Source organism: Chiloscyllium punctatum, chromosome 36 (genome assembly GCF_047496795.1).
Source record: "Chiloscyllium punctatum isolate Juve2018m chromosome 36, sChiPun1.3, whole genome shotgun sequence".
In the NCBI taxonomy this organism is placed as follows: Eukaryota; Metazoa; Chordata; class Chondrichthyes; order Orectolobiformes; family Hemiscylliidae; genus Chiloscyllium; species Chiloscyllium punctatum.
In genome coordinates this window covers 11916421-11931651 of record NC_092774.1, presented here as the reverse complement: position 1 = coordinate 11931651, position 15231 = coordinate 11916421, and the positions used below count along the sequence as shown (strand labels likewise).

The 15231-nt window shown below is 49.8% G+C and overlaps 1 protein-coding gene across 4 annotated transcripts in view; it reads left to right on the top strand.

The window, feature by feature from the left end:
- Window positions 1-15231, top strand: part of LOC140460782 (uncharacterized) — a 133117-nt gene that overhangs the window by 114335 nt on the left and 3551 nt on the right. The window contains exon 6 of one of the 4 annotated variants that reach the window (XM_072555466.1): window positions 7369-10022. In XM_072555466.1, the coding sequence (XP_072411567.1) occupies window positions 7369-9411 (2043 nt within the window). In that variant the 3' untranslated portion in view covers window positions 9412-10022. Of the gene's footprint in view, window positions 1-6777; window positions 10023-15231 lie in introns of those variants that run through there. The other 3 variants (XM_072555463.1, XM_072555464.1, XM_072555465.1) reach the window with 3 other exon arrangements.

Sequence of the window (15231 nt, the reverse complement as noted above, 5' to 3'; positions counted from 1 at the left end):
CCAATGAGAACAGACCCAAGTCTCTCAGCCTTTCCTCATAAGACCCTCCCTCCAGACCAGGCAACAACCTGGTAAATCTCCTCTGCACCGTTTCTAATGCTTCCCACATCCTTCCTGAAATATGGGAGGCAGAACAATACACAATATTCCAAGTATGGCTGCACCAGCATTTTGTATACTTGGAGCGTGATATTGCGGTTCCAGAACTCAATCCCTCTACGAATGAAACCTAACACACCGTGTGCCTTCTTCACAGCACTATCCACCTGGGTGGCAACTTTCAGGGATCTATGTACATGGACTCCAAGATCACTGCCTTCCTGTTATTCTTCCCAAAGTGAATCACCTCACATTTAGCTGCATTGAACTTCATTTGCCACCTCTCAGCCCAATTCTGCAGTTTATCCAAGTCCCCCTGCAACCTATAACATTCTTCCAAACTGTCCAGTACTCCCCCCACTTTAGTGTTTTCTGCAAATTTACTAATCCATCCACCTATGCCTGCATCTAAGTCATCTATAAAAATGACAAACCGCAATAGTCCCAAAACAGATCCTTGTGGCACACCACTAGTAACTGGACTCCAGTCTGAATATTTTCCATAAACCACCACTCCCTGCCTTCTTTCAGAAAGCCAGTTTCTAATCCAAACTGCTAAATCACCCTCAATCCCATGCCTCTGCATTTTCTCCAACAGCCTACCATGTGGAACCTTTATTGAGGTCCATGTACACCATGTCAACTGCCCTACCCTCATCTCCATGCTTGGTCACCTTCTCAATAAACCCAATGAGGTTTGTGAGACACGATCTGCCCTTGATGAAACCATGTTGACTATCTGAAATCAAATTGTTGCTTGCTAGATGATTATAAATCCTATCTCTAACATTCCTTTCCAAAAGCTTTCCGACAACAGAAGTAAGGCTCACTGGTCTATAATTACCTGGGTCATCTCTGCTGCCCTTCTTGAACAAGGGCACAACATTTGCAATCCTCCACTCTGGTACTAAACCTGTAGACAATGACAACTCAAATATCACAGCCAAAGGCTCTTCTATCTCCTCACTCACTTCCCAAAGAATCCTCTGATAAATCCTATCCGGCCCAGGACATTTGTCTACTTTCACCTCTTCTAGAATTGATAACACCTGTGTGCAACTAACCTCGATCCTTTCGAGTCTAATATCTCGTACCTCATTCTTCTCCTCTACAATATTCTCTCTTTCCTGAGTGAAGACCGATGAGAGATATTCATTAACACCTCTCCAATCTCCACAGGGCCCACACTCAACTTCCCACTTCTGTCTTTGACTGGCCCTATTCCTACCCTAATCATCCTCTTATTCCTCACATACCTATAGAAAGCTTTAGGGTTCTCCTGTATTCTATTTGTTAAAGACTGCTCATGTCCTCTCTTTGCTCTTAACTCTCTCTTTAGATCCTTCCTCGCTGATCTATAATTCTCCATCGCCTCATCTGAACCATCTTGGCTCATCAACACATAAGCCGTCTCCTTCTTTGTAACAAGAGACGCAATTTCTATTGTAAACCACGCTTCCCTTACCCTATCACTTCCTCCCTGCCTGACAGGGACATACCTATCAAGGACACACAATATCTGTTCCTTAAACCAGCTCCACATTTCAATTGTCCTTATCCCCTGCATTTTGCTACCCTATTCTATGCATCCTAACTCTTGCCTAATTGCATTATAATTGCCCTTGCCCCATCGATAACTCTTGACCTGTGGCATGTTCCTATCCCTTTACATCGCTAAATGAAACCTAATTGAATTATGGTCACTCTCTCCAAAGTGTTCACCTTCCACTAAATCAAACATCTGGCCTGGTTCATTACCAAGCACCAGATCCAGTGTGACCTCCCCTCTTGTTGGCCCTTCGACATACTGTGTCAGAAAACCCTCCTGCACACACTGGACAAAAACTGATCCATACGATGTACTAGAGTGAAAGCATTTCCTGTCAATGTTGGGGAAGGTAAAGTCCCCCCTAATGACCATCCTGTTCCTTTCACTCCTCCCCAGAATAATTTTTGCTAATCCTCTCTTCCACCTCCCTGGAACTCTGCGGAGGCCTATACAAAAACTCCAAGCAGTGTAACGTCTCCTCTCCTGTTTCTAACCTCAGCCCACATTACCTCAGTAGACGAGTCCTCATCAAAAGTTCTGTCAGCCACCGTTATACTATCCTTGACTAACAAGGCCACACACCCCCCTCTTTTACCGTCTTGGCTGTTCTTAATGAAAGATCAAAACCCTGGAACCTGCAACATCCATTCCTCACCCTGCTCTATCCATGTCTCCGAAATGGCCACAACATCCAAGTCCCAGGTACCTATCTGTGCTGCAAGCTCACCTACCTTATTGTGGATACTCTGGCATTGATGTAGACACACTTCAAACCACTTCACTGTCTGCCAGCACATTCCTGTGACCCTGAAATCCTGTCCCTGTCCTTCCTGCTCTCATCCTCCTGTGCATTGCAGCTACACCCCTGGTTCCCATCCCCCTGCTGAGCTAGTTTAAACCCACCCGAATAGCACCAGCAAATTTCCCACCCTGGTTCAAGTGAAGACTGTCCTGTTTGTACAAGTCCCACTTTCCCCAATTATCCAAAAACCTGAATCCCTCCCTCCTGCACCATCCTTACAGCCACGTGTTCAGATAATATCTCTCCCTATTCCTTGCTTTGCTATCACGTGGCATGGGTAACAAACCAGAGATAACCACTCTGTTTGTTCTAGCCCTCAGCTTCCACCCTAGCTCCCTGAAATCCTGCCGTACATCCCTATCCCTCTTTCTACCTATGTCGTTGGTACCTACGTGGACCATGGTTTGGGGCAGGACACCCTCTCCCTTCAGGACCCCAAAGACACGATCCAAGACATCACGCACCCTGGCACCTGAGAGGCAACACACCAACCGCGAGTCTTGTTCGTTCCCAACAAACCTTCTATCTGACCCTCTAAGTATCGACTCCCCAATGACTAATACTCTCCTGCTTTCCCTCCTTTCCTTCTGGTGCAAGAGACCTGGGCCCCAGTGCATACCCCTAGTAGGACGTTTTCCCCCCTCAACAGTACCCTCTGACTTATACAGCAGGAAGAAAATAAAAATAAGTCGTCCCTCCTCTCCCAGGAACCTCTGCTCTCCAACTTCAAATGTAAAACCTCAACTCAGTGACTCCCCACTCCTGGGTTGCTGCTGCCGCTGAAAAATAGAAAATGTCACCTTTTTTTTGTGGTTAGCACTGCTGCCTCACAGCACCAGAGCCCCGGGTTCAATTCCCCTCCCACGTCTGCGCGGATATCCTCCCACAGTCCCAAGATGTGTGGGTTAGGGTGAATTGGCCACGCTAAATTGCACCATTGTATTAGGTGACGGGGAATGGGGCTGGGTGTTTTGCTCTTCGACGGATCGGTGTGGACTTGTTGGGCCGAAGGGCCTGTTTCCACACTGTAGGGAATCTGATCTAAAGTTCTGGAATTTATATATTGATGAACTGAAACCTGCAACCCCTTCTAAAAAATGAAGGATTCAGCAGCGGTCCAGGTTTGTGCCAAACATTGCATCGGTTGCAAGACACTGTGATGTTTTGCTATTAATTCTGTGTCTTATGATCCTGCAGCACAGCCACCCGCAGAAGGAGCAGCGCTGCAGAAGCTAGTGCTTCCAAATACACCTGGGTGGGCGGGGTTTACCAGGAGGGGCGGGGTTTAGCCTGGGGGACGGGTTTTAGCGGGAGGGCGGTGCTCATGGGCGGGGCGTGTCTCGTGAGGTTCGCGCGCTGGTAGGCGGGGCGAGGCTCAGCGGACGATGCGGCGCGTCCAGCCTGGACGCACGCGGCTTTGTGGGCGGTTGCGCGTGAGGGAGGGGGGCGTGGTTTTGACTCGCGCGGGGTTCGCGGCGAAGGGGTGGGGTTTAGTGCAGGAGGGGGAAAGAGGTTTGGTTCCCAGAGGCGGGGCTTTGTTCCGAAGCGGCGGGGTTTATGACCTGCTTCAGGAAGGGGCGGGGCCTACGAGCTGCGTTCGGAAGGGGCGGTGTTGACGTGTGACGTTGGCGGAGGAGGGGGCGGGACCAGGACCTGGACCAGTGGGCGTGGCCATCCCGAAGCCGGAAGTGTGCCCGCGGTCTGTTTCCTCCGCTGGAGCCTCGCCTGCAGCAAGTAAGGTAAAGCTTTATCAATATTTCCTTTTACAGAGTTTGTATTTAATAACCAGTAATGGATACTCAACATCATCATAAAGTCCCAAAATGCAATTCATTTCAATCCATTGCAGATAAGCACTAAGAGTTAATTTTCTACAGGATTCAACAGTCTCAGCACTAAAATGGTCTCACAAGGGAACGGCTGTGAATGTTATCACTTGGTGTCCTGTTCACACAGATTCACCGATGCTGAGGCAAACGTTCTTAATTGCCTTACAGCATCCTGTTATCACTTGGTGAGCCCAGGTGTCCCTATCTTTAAGTTCTCTCCTCATTCTGAGCCTTCCTGCCTGTTTATTTTCTAGTGCAGTAAATGTATTCAATAATTCAGCATTACATTTTAGTCTGAATGTTTAAAGACATGTTTTAAGGCTATAGACTTTATCACCCAGATGCCCACACTCTCATTCCTCCCTTTGATTGCACTGTGGTTACTGAAAGAGAAGGCTAGTCCAAACGAATGCCCTTCAAGGTGGTCCAGCCATCAACATCCTGTAGAGCAGCACCACCATCTTCACAGCTCATCTGGTCATATTTATCATCACCATCGACACGTGTGGGTGAGCCATCAGATCGCGAAAGGAACATCTTCTGGGGCAAATCTATATCACTAAGGGACCTCATAAGCCTAGCAATTAAATAGCTAACAATACCAATACCGACAAACAGACATAGCTAAACTGATAAGCCAATTGTACCATCGGCCCAATCTGCAGTTTCCCCAACTGGTCCCTTCAGTCATTCTGTCACGGAATACCTGGATCACTTCTTGCATCTTAGTAATATTGCCAGTGAGATTGGGAATGCCCATAGTGCGTTTATCTTGGACAATGGTGCAGACCTCACCCTCCCGGGCGAGTATATAGCCTAAGGCACACCGATTCTGCATAGAGTAAAGACACAGGTCTGATAATCCCAGTTTACTCTGTTCCAGAGCCTCTTTACTCTTATTTCCTTAAATGGTCAGGCCACAAAAGAGGGAATTGAGGTTCTGTTGATTTGTCACCCCTGCCGATCCTTCCAACCTCAGGGTACTCTGGATTCCCCAGCCTATCGGGTGTCCTGTATTGTCACCCAGTCCCTTGGGATCCTTTCAGTTGGAGCAAGGTTGGCTGAGGTTCCATCGACTTGTCCACTGGCCTGGACAAGGTACTGTTGTGGGAACAAGGGCTCCGATTGTGACCTTATGAGGGACATCTTTGCCATCCAGGACAAGGAAATTGGTAGCTTTACCTTAGCTGAAGAAATAATAGTCTGGTTTGGTGTATATTAGGGAGAGTTTGTCAAAATAGGTTACTGAAATGTTACAGCAGGGGGTCTGGTCAGGTCTACAGGAGTATAGGGTCAACGTTTTGCAAGAGGAGTCGCTTTAGCACTGTACAAAATGGGCCAAGTGACTCGAGCAGTCGCACTGTATGGGAGACAATGGTCCTCAGAATGCTGTTCCCGTTGGGCTCTCCCTTCGCTCTATTGTACATGGTCTTGGTGACAGTATCAGGTTCTGAAAAGAGAAAAGGCCTATAAATGCACAAGGGAAGGGTTCCATTCCAGGTCCATGTGCCACATAAGGCCTGCTGTACCCCAGGCAGTGTTACACCAGCTGTTTGTATACACAGACCGGAGGTATTGGAAAGTGATATTTCTCTTCACAGGATCGGCAGTAGGAAGTCTGACAAATAGAATGGAATCGGGGACTGATTGGTGCGGCCATTCAATTGACAACGGTGCAGTTGGACGCAAGCTGAGCGTCCAGCGACTGTGACCGTCATAGGGGTGGGAAGTAAAACCTGGAAGGTTTCTCCGTTCTCCATTAATATTACATGCAAAGTGTCGTCCATTGTCTGAGCGAATGCACGCAGGTATACTGAAGCGGGGAATTATTTCCTTAAACAAAATCTTCATCACAGTCTCAGCAGTAGTGTTTGGAGGAGGGTAGGCTTCAATCCACTTCAAAAAGACATCAACAATAAGCAAAACATATTTATAGCAACTCAACTCATTTCTCCAACTCAATGAAGTCCAGTTGAAGTGTCTCCAAGGGACCCTCCAGCAAGGGAGTTCTCGTAGAGAGCATGTTCTGCCCTGACTGGGAGCAGAAGAGTTTGACTGAAGTGTGTCTGTGTTAATGCCTTGATGTCTCATTTTGCTCCCACCTTCCCGGTGTCATTAACCATTTTGTGTCTGGTCCTTCCTCAAGAAGCTGCATTGTAGCTGAATTGACACTTTTTTATTGCTTCCCAAAATCAGACCTGCTCACTCTCAGCAGGATCCCAGTGTTGTGAAAGATATTAACTTTCAGGTGGAGGTATCCAAAATTCAGAGAGATGTCAGTCTTGATGTTTTTGCTTTTTCTGCCCCTGTAAGATCCTGAATCAGCACCTTCAGGGGAATTAGTTTGAGCGCAGTGAGAACAGAGGGGAAGGGAGAGTGGGATGGTACTTTCAGTTTTGTGGAACAACAAAAGATTATTCCACAGAAAGTAGAATTGCTTGTTCTGAATTTCTACCCTGTACTGATAGTGATGGCTTTTGTAATCTCTTTTTGCAGAGTATATGAAAATCTGAAGACTGAAGTTTCAAAATCAACGGATGAAGGGCTTATTCCCGAAACATTGACTCTCCTGTTCCTCGGATGCTGCCTGACCTGCTGTGCTTTTCCAGCGCCACATTTTTTGACTGACTCTCTAGTGTCTGCAGTCCTCACTTTGATGTCAATGTCTGACAGTCTCTGAATCCATCGGGACCACAACGATTTTTGACTGTGATTTCTGTGAGAGGGATCTACACTTTTTGGTTCCTGTTTGAGGACGTTTTCAGCATCAGTGGGACTGGACGAGAGATCCCACTGTTGCAGCGCACTGTGTGTGGAGCCTGAAACAGTGATACGGCCTGGGAAGGGGACTTCACGGCAGGGAGGGGCTCTACACGTGTTTGTGTGCAGCTGAAGCTGTGGCCATGGAGAAACCTGAGGAATCCCACCCTGTGGAGGAACCGTGGAAGTGTGGTGACTGTGGGAAAGGCTTCCTTGTCCCACCTACCCTGGAGACTCATCGACGCAGTTACACGGGGGAGAGGCCATTCCTCTGCACCGACTGCGGGAAGGCCTTCAGATATTCCTCTCACCTGTTGGCCCACCAGCAGGACCAAACGGGGGAAAGGCCCTTCAGCTGCCCAGAGTGTGGGAAGGCCTTTACCCAGGCCTCCACACTGCAGAGTCACCGGCGTATCCACACGGGGGAGAGGCCCTTCAGATGCCCAGAGTGTGGGAAGGCCTTTACCCAAGTCTCCACCCTGCTGAGGCACCAGCGTGTCCACACAGGGGAGAGACCCTTCAGCTGCCCCGAGTGTGGGAAGGCCTTCAGTAATTCCTCCACCCTGCTGACCCACCAGCGGGTCCACACGGGGGAGAGGCCATTCAGCTGCCCAGAGTGCGGGAAGGCCTTTATCCAGGTCTCCACCCTACTGAGGCACCAGCGTGTCCACACGGGGGAAAGGCCCTTCAGCTGCCCCAAGTGTGGGAAGGCCTTCAGCGACTCCTCCACCCTGCGGAGTCACCAGCGTGTCCACAATGGGGAGAGGCCGTTCACCTGCTCTCAGTGCGGAAAGGGCTTCACCTGCTCCTCCAACCTGCGGAGCCACCAGCGTATCCACACGGGGGAGAGGCCCTTCAGCTGTCCTGAATGCAGGAAGGACTTCAGTAATTCCTCCGCCCTGTTGAGGCACCAACATGTCCACACGGGGGAGAGGCCATTCACCTGCTCTCAGTGCGGAAAGGGCTTCACCTGCTCCTCCACCCTGCAGAGTCACCAGCGTATCCACACGGGGGAGAAACCCTTCAGCTGCTCTCAGTGCGGGAAGGCCTTTACCCACGTCTCCTCCCTGCTGACCCACCAGCGTATCCACACGGGGGAGAGGCCGTTCACCTGCTCTCAGTGTGGAAAGGGCTTCACCTGCTCCTTCAACCTCCAGACCCACCAGCGGGTCCACACGGGGGAGAGGCCCTTTAGCTGCCCAGAGTGTGGGAAGGCCTTTACCCAGGTTTCCACCCTGCTGAGGCACCAACGTGTCCACACAGGGGAGAGACCCTTCAGCTGCCCCGAGTGTGGGAAGGCCTTCAGTAATTCCTCCACCCTGCTGACCCACCAGCGGGTCCACACGGGGGAGAGGCCATTCAGCTGCCCAGAGTGCGGGAAGGCCTTTATCCAGGTCTCCACCCTACTGAGGCACCAGCGTGTCCACACGGGGGAAAGGCCCTTCAGCTGCCCCAAGTGTGGGAAGGCCTTCAGCGACTCCTCCACCCTGCGGAGTCACCAGCGTGTCCACAATGGGGAGAGGCCGTTCACCTGCTCTCAGTGCGGAAAGGGCTTCACCTGCTCCTCCAACCTGCGGAGCCACCAGCGTATCCACACGGGGGAGAGGCCCTTCAGCTGTCCTGAATGCAGGAAGGACTTCAGTAATTCCTCCGCCCTGTTGAGGCACCAACATGTCCACACGGGGGAGAGGCCATTCACCTGCTCTCAGTGCGGAAAGGGCTTCACCTGCTCCTCCACCCTGCAGAGTCACCAGCGTATCCACACGGGGGAGAAACCCTTCAGCTGCTCTCAGTGCGGGAAGGCCTTTACCCACGTCTCCTCCCTGCTGACCCACCAGCGTATCCACACGGGGGAGAGGCCGTTCACCTGCTCTCAGTGTGGAAAGGGCTTCACCTGCTCCTTCAACCTCCAGACCCACCAGCGGGTCCACACGGGGGAGAGGCCCTTTAGCTGCCCAGAGTGTGGGAAGGCCTTTACCCAGGTTTCCACCCTGCTGAGGCACCAACGTGTCCACACAGGGGAGAGGCCCTTCAGCTGCCCCGAGTGCGGGAAGGCCTTCAGCAATTCCTCCACCCTGCTGACTCACCAGCGGGTCCACACGGGGGAGAGGCCATTCACCTGCTCTCAGTGCAGGAAGGGCTTCAGGTATACCTCCCACCTGCTGACCCACTGGCGGGTCCACACGGGGGAGAGGCCCTTCAGCTGCCCCGAGTGTGGGAAGGCCTTCAGCACATCTTCCACCCTGCTGAGACACCAGCGGATCCACACCGGGGAGAGGCCGTTCACCTGCTCTCAGTGTGGGAAGGGCTTCACCTACTCCTGCAACCTGTGGAAGCACCAGCGAGTTCACGTGCCATCGCAGGGGGATTGAAGGAGTGACGGCCGAGTGCCATTATCGATTGGACTATCAACCCGGTTCCGGGGTCTGCCGGATTCAAATCCTGCCACGACAGATGGCAGAATCGGTATTCGGTCAGAAATGTGGAGTTCGGAATCTAACAATGAGACCGTTTCAGGGAGGGGGTGGTGCAGGGGAGAAAGCCCCCATCTGATTCCCTCTCTCCCTTGTTAGGGAAGGGAACCACCATTGTGGTAAAGGATTCACTCAGTCGTTCCAGCTGCATCCTTTACCCGGTCTGGCCTATACCTGACTCCAGACCCACAGCAGTCTGGTTGACTCTACACTGCCCCTTCTTGGCAAATGAGCAGGGAGACACTTACTTGGAGACATGGTATGGGTTAAAATTGCTGAGTGAGGCAATACTTCCTCCGTGTTACAGCTGTACCAAGGATCCAATTACAAAGGGACAACTTGGTGCTGGCCAATAGTAAAAACAGTGAGGGGGGTGGGACAGGGGAGGTGTGGTGTGTGCACTTTGACCTTGAGCTGTTCAAAAAGCACCTGCTGTTTCTCTGCCTTTTTGCTGGTGGGATCTGAAGCTGTAACAAAGTTGGGTTGCAATAAAGGTTACCTGAACTTAACACCGGCCTCAGACTCTCATTGAAAGCTTTGAGCTCCAAGAGGTTTTTGTTTTAAAGCTGCTCATTTCTTTCAGCCTCCTGCACTAAGTTTAGAACATGGAACATAGAACAGTACAGTGCAGAACAGGCCCTTCTGCCCTCGATTTTGCACCGACCTGTGAACTATTCTCAGCTTGTCCCCCTACACTATCCCAAAATCAACCATGTGCTTATCTAAGGATTGTTTAAATCTCCCTAATGTGGCTGAGTTGACTACCTCAGCAGGTAGGGCATTCCACCCCCTTACCACTCTCTGCATAAAGAACTTGCCTCTGACATCTGTCTTAGATCGATCATCCCTCAATTTGTAGTTATGTCCCCTCGTACAAGCTGACGTCACCATGCTAGGAAAGAGTCTTTCACTGTCTACCCTATCTAATCCTCCGATTACCTTGTATGTCTCTATCAAATCCCCTCTTAGCCGCCTTCTTTCCAATGAGAACAGACCCAAGTCTCTCAGCCTTTCCTCATAAGACCCTCCCTCCAGACCAGGCAACAACCTGGTAAATCTCTTCTGCACCGTTTCCAATACTTCCCACATCCTTCCTGAAATATGGGGACCAGAACTATACACAATATTCCAAGTGTGGCCGCACCAGCGTTTGTATAGTTGCAGCATGATATTGCGGTTCCGGAACTCGATCCCCCTACCAATGAAACCTAACACACCGTGTGCCTTCTTCACAGCACTATCCACCAGGGTGGCAAATTTCAGGGATCTATGTACATGGACTCCAAGATCACTGCCTTCCTGTTATTCTTCCCAAAGTGAATCACCTCACATTTAGCTGCATTGAACTTGATTTGCCACCTCTCAGCCCAATTCTGCAGTTTATCCAAGTCCCCCTGCAACCTGTAACATTCTTCCAAACTGTCCAGTACTGCACCAACTTTAGTGTCGTCTGCAAATTTGTCTACTTTCACTCCTTCTAGAATTGATACCACCTGTGTGCAACTAACCTCGATCCTTTCGAGTCTAATATCTCGTACCTCATTCTTCTCCTCTACAATATTCTCTTTTTCCTGAGTGAAGACCGATGAGAGATATTCATGAACACCTCTCCAATCTCCACAGGGCCCACACTCAACTTCCCACTTCTGTCTTTGACTGGCCCTATTCCTACCCTAATCATCCTTTTATTCCTCACATACCTATAGAAAGCTTTAGGCTTCTCCTTTATGTGTTAAAGACTGCTCATGTCCTCTCTTTGCTCTTAACTCTCTTTAAATCCTTCCTAGCTGATCTGTAACTCTCCATCGCCTCATCTGAACCATCTTGCCTCATCAACACATAAGCCTCCTCCTTCTTTGTAACAAGAGACGCAATTTCTATTGTAGACCATGGTTCCCTGACCTTATCACTTCCTCCCTGCCTGACAGGGACATACCTATCAAGGATACACAATATCTGTTCCTTAAACCAGTTCCACATTTCAATTGTGTCCATCCCCTGCATTTTGCTACCCTATTCTATGCATCCTAAGTCTTGCCTAATTGCATTATAATTGCCCTTGCCCCATCGATAACTCTTGACCTGTGGCATGTTCCTATCCCTTTACATCGCTAAATGAAACCTAACTGAATTATGGTCACGCTCTCCAAAGTGTTCACCTTCCACTAAATCAAACATCTGGCCTGGTTCATTACCAAGCACCAAGCTCCAGTGTGACCTCCCCTCTTGTTGGCCCTTCAACATACTGTGTCAGAAAACCCACTTGCCCACACTGGACAAAAACTGATCCATACAATGTACTAGAATGAAAGCAGTTACAGTCAATGTTGGGGAAGTTAAAGTCCCCCATAATGACCACCCTGATCCTTTCACTCCTACCCAGAATAATTTTGCTAATCTTCTCTTCCACCTCCCTGGAATTCTGCAGAGGTCTATAAAAAAACTCCAAGCAGTGTGACCTCTTCTCAACTGTTTCTAACCTCAGCCCACATTACCTCAGTAGTCAAGTCCTCATGAAATGTTCTGTCAGCCACCGTTATACTATCCTTGACTAACAAGGCCACGCCTCTCCCTCTTTTACAGCCTTGGCTGTTCTCAATGAAAGATCAAAACCCTGGAACCTGCAACATCCATTCCTCACCCTGCTCTATCCATGTCTCCGAAATGGCCACAACATCCAAGTCCCAGGTACCTATCTGTGCTGCAAGCTCACCTACCTTATTGTGGATACTCTGGCATTGATGTAGACACACTTCAAACCACTTCGCTGTCTGCCAGCACATTCCTGTGACCCTGAAATCCTGTCCCTGTCCTTCCTGCTCTCATCCTCCTGTGCATTGCAGCTACACCCCTGGTTCCCATCCCCCTGCTGAGCTAGTTTAAACCCACCCGAATAGCACCAGCAAATTTCCCACCCAGGATATTAGTACCCCTCTGGTTCAAGTGAAGACTGTCCTGTGTGTACAAGTCCCACTTTCCCCAATTATCCAAAAACCTGAAACCCTCCCTCCTGCACTATCCTTGCTGCTGCATGTTCAGCTGATATCTCTCCCTATTCCTTGCCTTGCTATCACGTGGCACGGGTAACAAAGCAGAGATAACCACTCTGTTTGTTCTAGCCCTCAGCTTCCACCCGAGCTCCCTGAAATCCTGCCTTACATCCCGATCCCTCTTGCTGTGGGAGATTAGAAATGTTGTTTTTTGCAGAGGAGGCGAAGTGGGGGGGAGGGAAGCGGAATTCTTGTAGCATGTAGCGTACGTAATGAATATAAGAGGGTCTTTTAAAGAAAATAGTTTTAAGCTAGGAAATAACTTTAAAGTGTTGTAGTTGACCACAAAAAGAAGCAGCAGGGACATTTCACAATAAAGCTTTTAGTATGATAAGAGAAACTGGATAAAAGAACAAGCTGTAACAAACAAGGAACAAAGAATGCAGACAAGGACAGCAGGATGGCCAGATAAGAAAATTACTAATAAGTGAGGTAATCAGCTTATGATAAGATGGGAAAAGGGAGGTGTGATTCAGCAACTTGTAAACTGAATAAGAAAGCGAACATGCTCTGTTTTGGCACACATTTCTGCTCAATTGCAGAAGCGTCCGGTACTTGTAAGACTGTAATAAATTGTTCTTGTTTCCAAGGCTTTGTCTCAGGCTGATTGATTTGTGATTGAGTTCTGTTTCTCACATTTCTACCTATGTTATTGGTACCTACATGGACCATGACTTGGGGTTGGAAACCCTCTCCCTTCAGGACTCCAAAGATACGATCCGAGACATCACGCACCCTGGCACCTGGGAGGCAACACACTAACCGCAAGTCTTGTGAATTCCCAACAAAACTTCTATCTTACCCTCTAACTATCGAGTCCCCAATGTCTAACACTCTCCTCCTTTCCCTCCTTCCCTTCTGGTGCAACAGAGACAAGCTCTGTGCCAGAGACTTGGGCCCCAGTGCATACCCCTGAGTTATGCAGTACCCACTGACTTATACAGAAGGAAATACAAGTAAGTCGTCCCTCCTCTCCCATTAACCTCTGCTCTCCAACTTCAAATTTAAAACCTCAAATCAGTAACTCCCCACTCCCGGATTGCTGCTGCCGCTGAAAAACAGAAAATGTCACCTGCTTTTTTGAGGTTAGCACTGCTGCCTCACAGCGCCAGAGCCCCGGGTTCAATTCCACCCCCCCCCCCCCACATCTGCGCGGATATCCTCCCACAGTCCAAAGACGTGTGGGTTCGGGTGAATTGGCCACGCTAAATTGCCCTGTATTGTTAGGTGACGGGGAATGGGGCTGGGTGTTTTGCTCTTTGGCGGGTCGGTGTGGACTTGTTGGGCCGAAGGGCCTGTTTCCACACTGTAGGGAATCTGATCTAAAGTTCTGGAATTTATATATTGATGAACTGAAACCTGCAAACCCCTTCTAAAAGATGAAGGACTCAGCAGCGGTCCAGGTTTGTTCCAAATATTGCATCGGTTGCAAGACACTGTGATGTTTTGCTATTAATTCTGTGTCTTATGATCCTGCAGCACAGCCACCCGCAGAAGGAGCAGCGCTGCAGAAGCGAGTGCTTCCAAATACACCTGGGTGGGCGGGGTTTACCAGAGAGGGCGGGGTTTAGCGGGTGGGCGGGGCTCATGCACGTGTATCGTGAGATTCGCGCGCTGATAGGCGGGGCGAGGCTGGAGGCGCGCGGCTTTGTGGGCGGTTGCGCGTGAGGGAGGGGGGCGTGGTTTTGACTCGCGCGGGGATCGCGGCGAAGGGGTGGGGTTTGGTGCAGGAGGGGGAAAGAGGTTTGGTTCCCAGAGGCGGGGCTTTGTCCCGAAGCGACGGGGTTAACAAGCTGCGTTCGGAAGGGGCGGGGTTGACGTGCCTCTGGGCAGAGGAGGGGGCGGGACCAGGACCTGGTCCAATGGGCGTGGCCATCCAGAAGCCGGAAGTGTGCCCGCGGCCTGTTTCCTCCGCTGGAGCCTCGCCTGCAGCAAGTAAGGTAAAGCTTTATCAATATTTCCTTTTACAGAGTTTGTATTTAATAACCAGTAATGGATACTCAATATCATCATAAAGTCCCAAAATGCAATTCATTTCAATCCATTGCAGATAAGCACTAAGAGTTAATTTTCTACAGGATTCAACAGGTGGGAAGTAAAACCTGGAAGGGGCCATCCCAACGAGGTTGGAGACCTTTGCCAGTCCAGTTCTTGACGAGCACCAACGAACTGGGCTCTACCCGTGACGAGTCTGAAAGGGAGGGAACATCGCTGTAGGCCGCAAGCTCCTGAGAGTGAAAGGCACACATAACATTGGTTAGAGCAAGAACATAACCAATCATTGCTTCGGTCATGTGGTGGACGTGGACTGAGAAGGGATCCGAACCGTTCCAAGGGGTACGGAGGGGGTGACCAGAGAGACTCTCAGCTGGAGACAGTCGTGTCTTGCCCGCAGACATGGATCGCATCTGGAATAAGGCCACGGGGATTAACATAACCAGGAGAGGCCAGATTCGGCCATTAATTTGGTAAATTTAGTCTTGAGTCTGGTTCAAACATTCAACAAGGCCGGCCGCCTGCGGATGATAAGCACCGTGCAGTTGCCGACAAATACAAAGCTGGGAACAGAGTTCTCCGTTAATATTACATGCAAAGTGTGGTCCATTGTCTGAGCTAATGCACGCAGGTATATTGAAGGGGGGAATTATTTCCTTTAAACAAAGTCTTC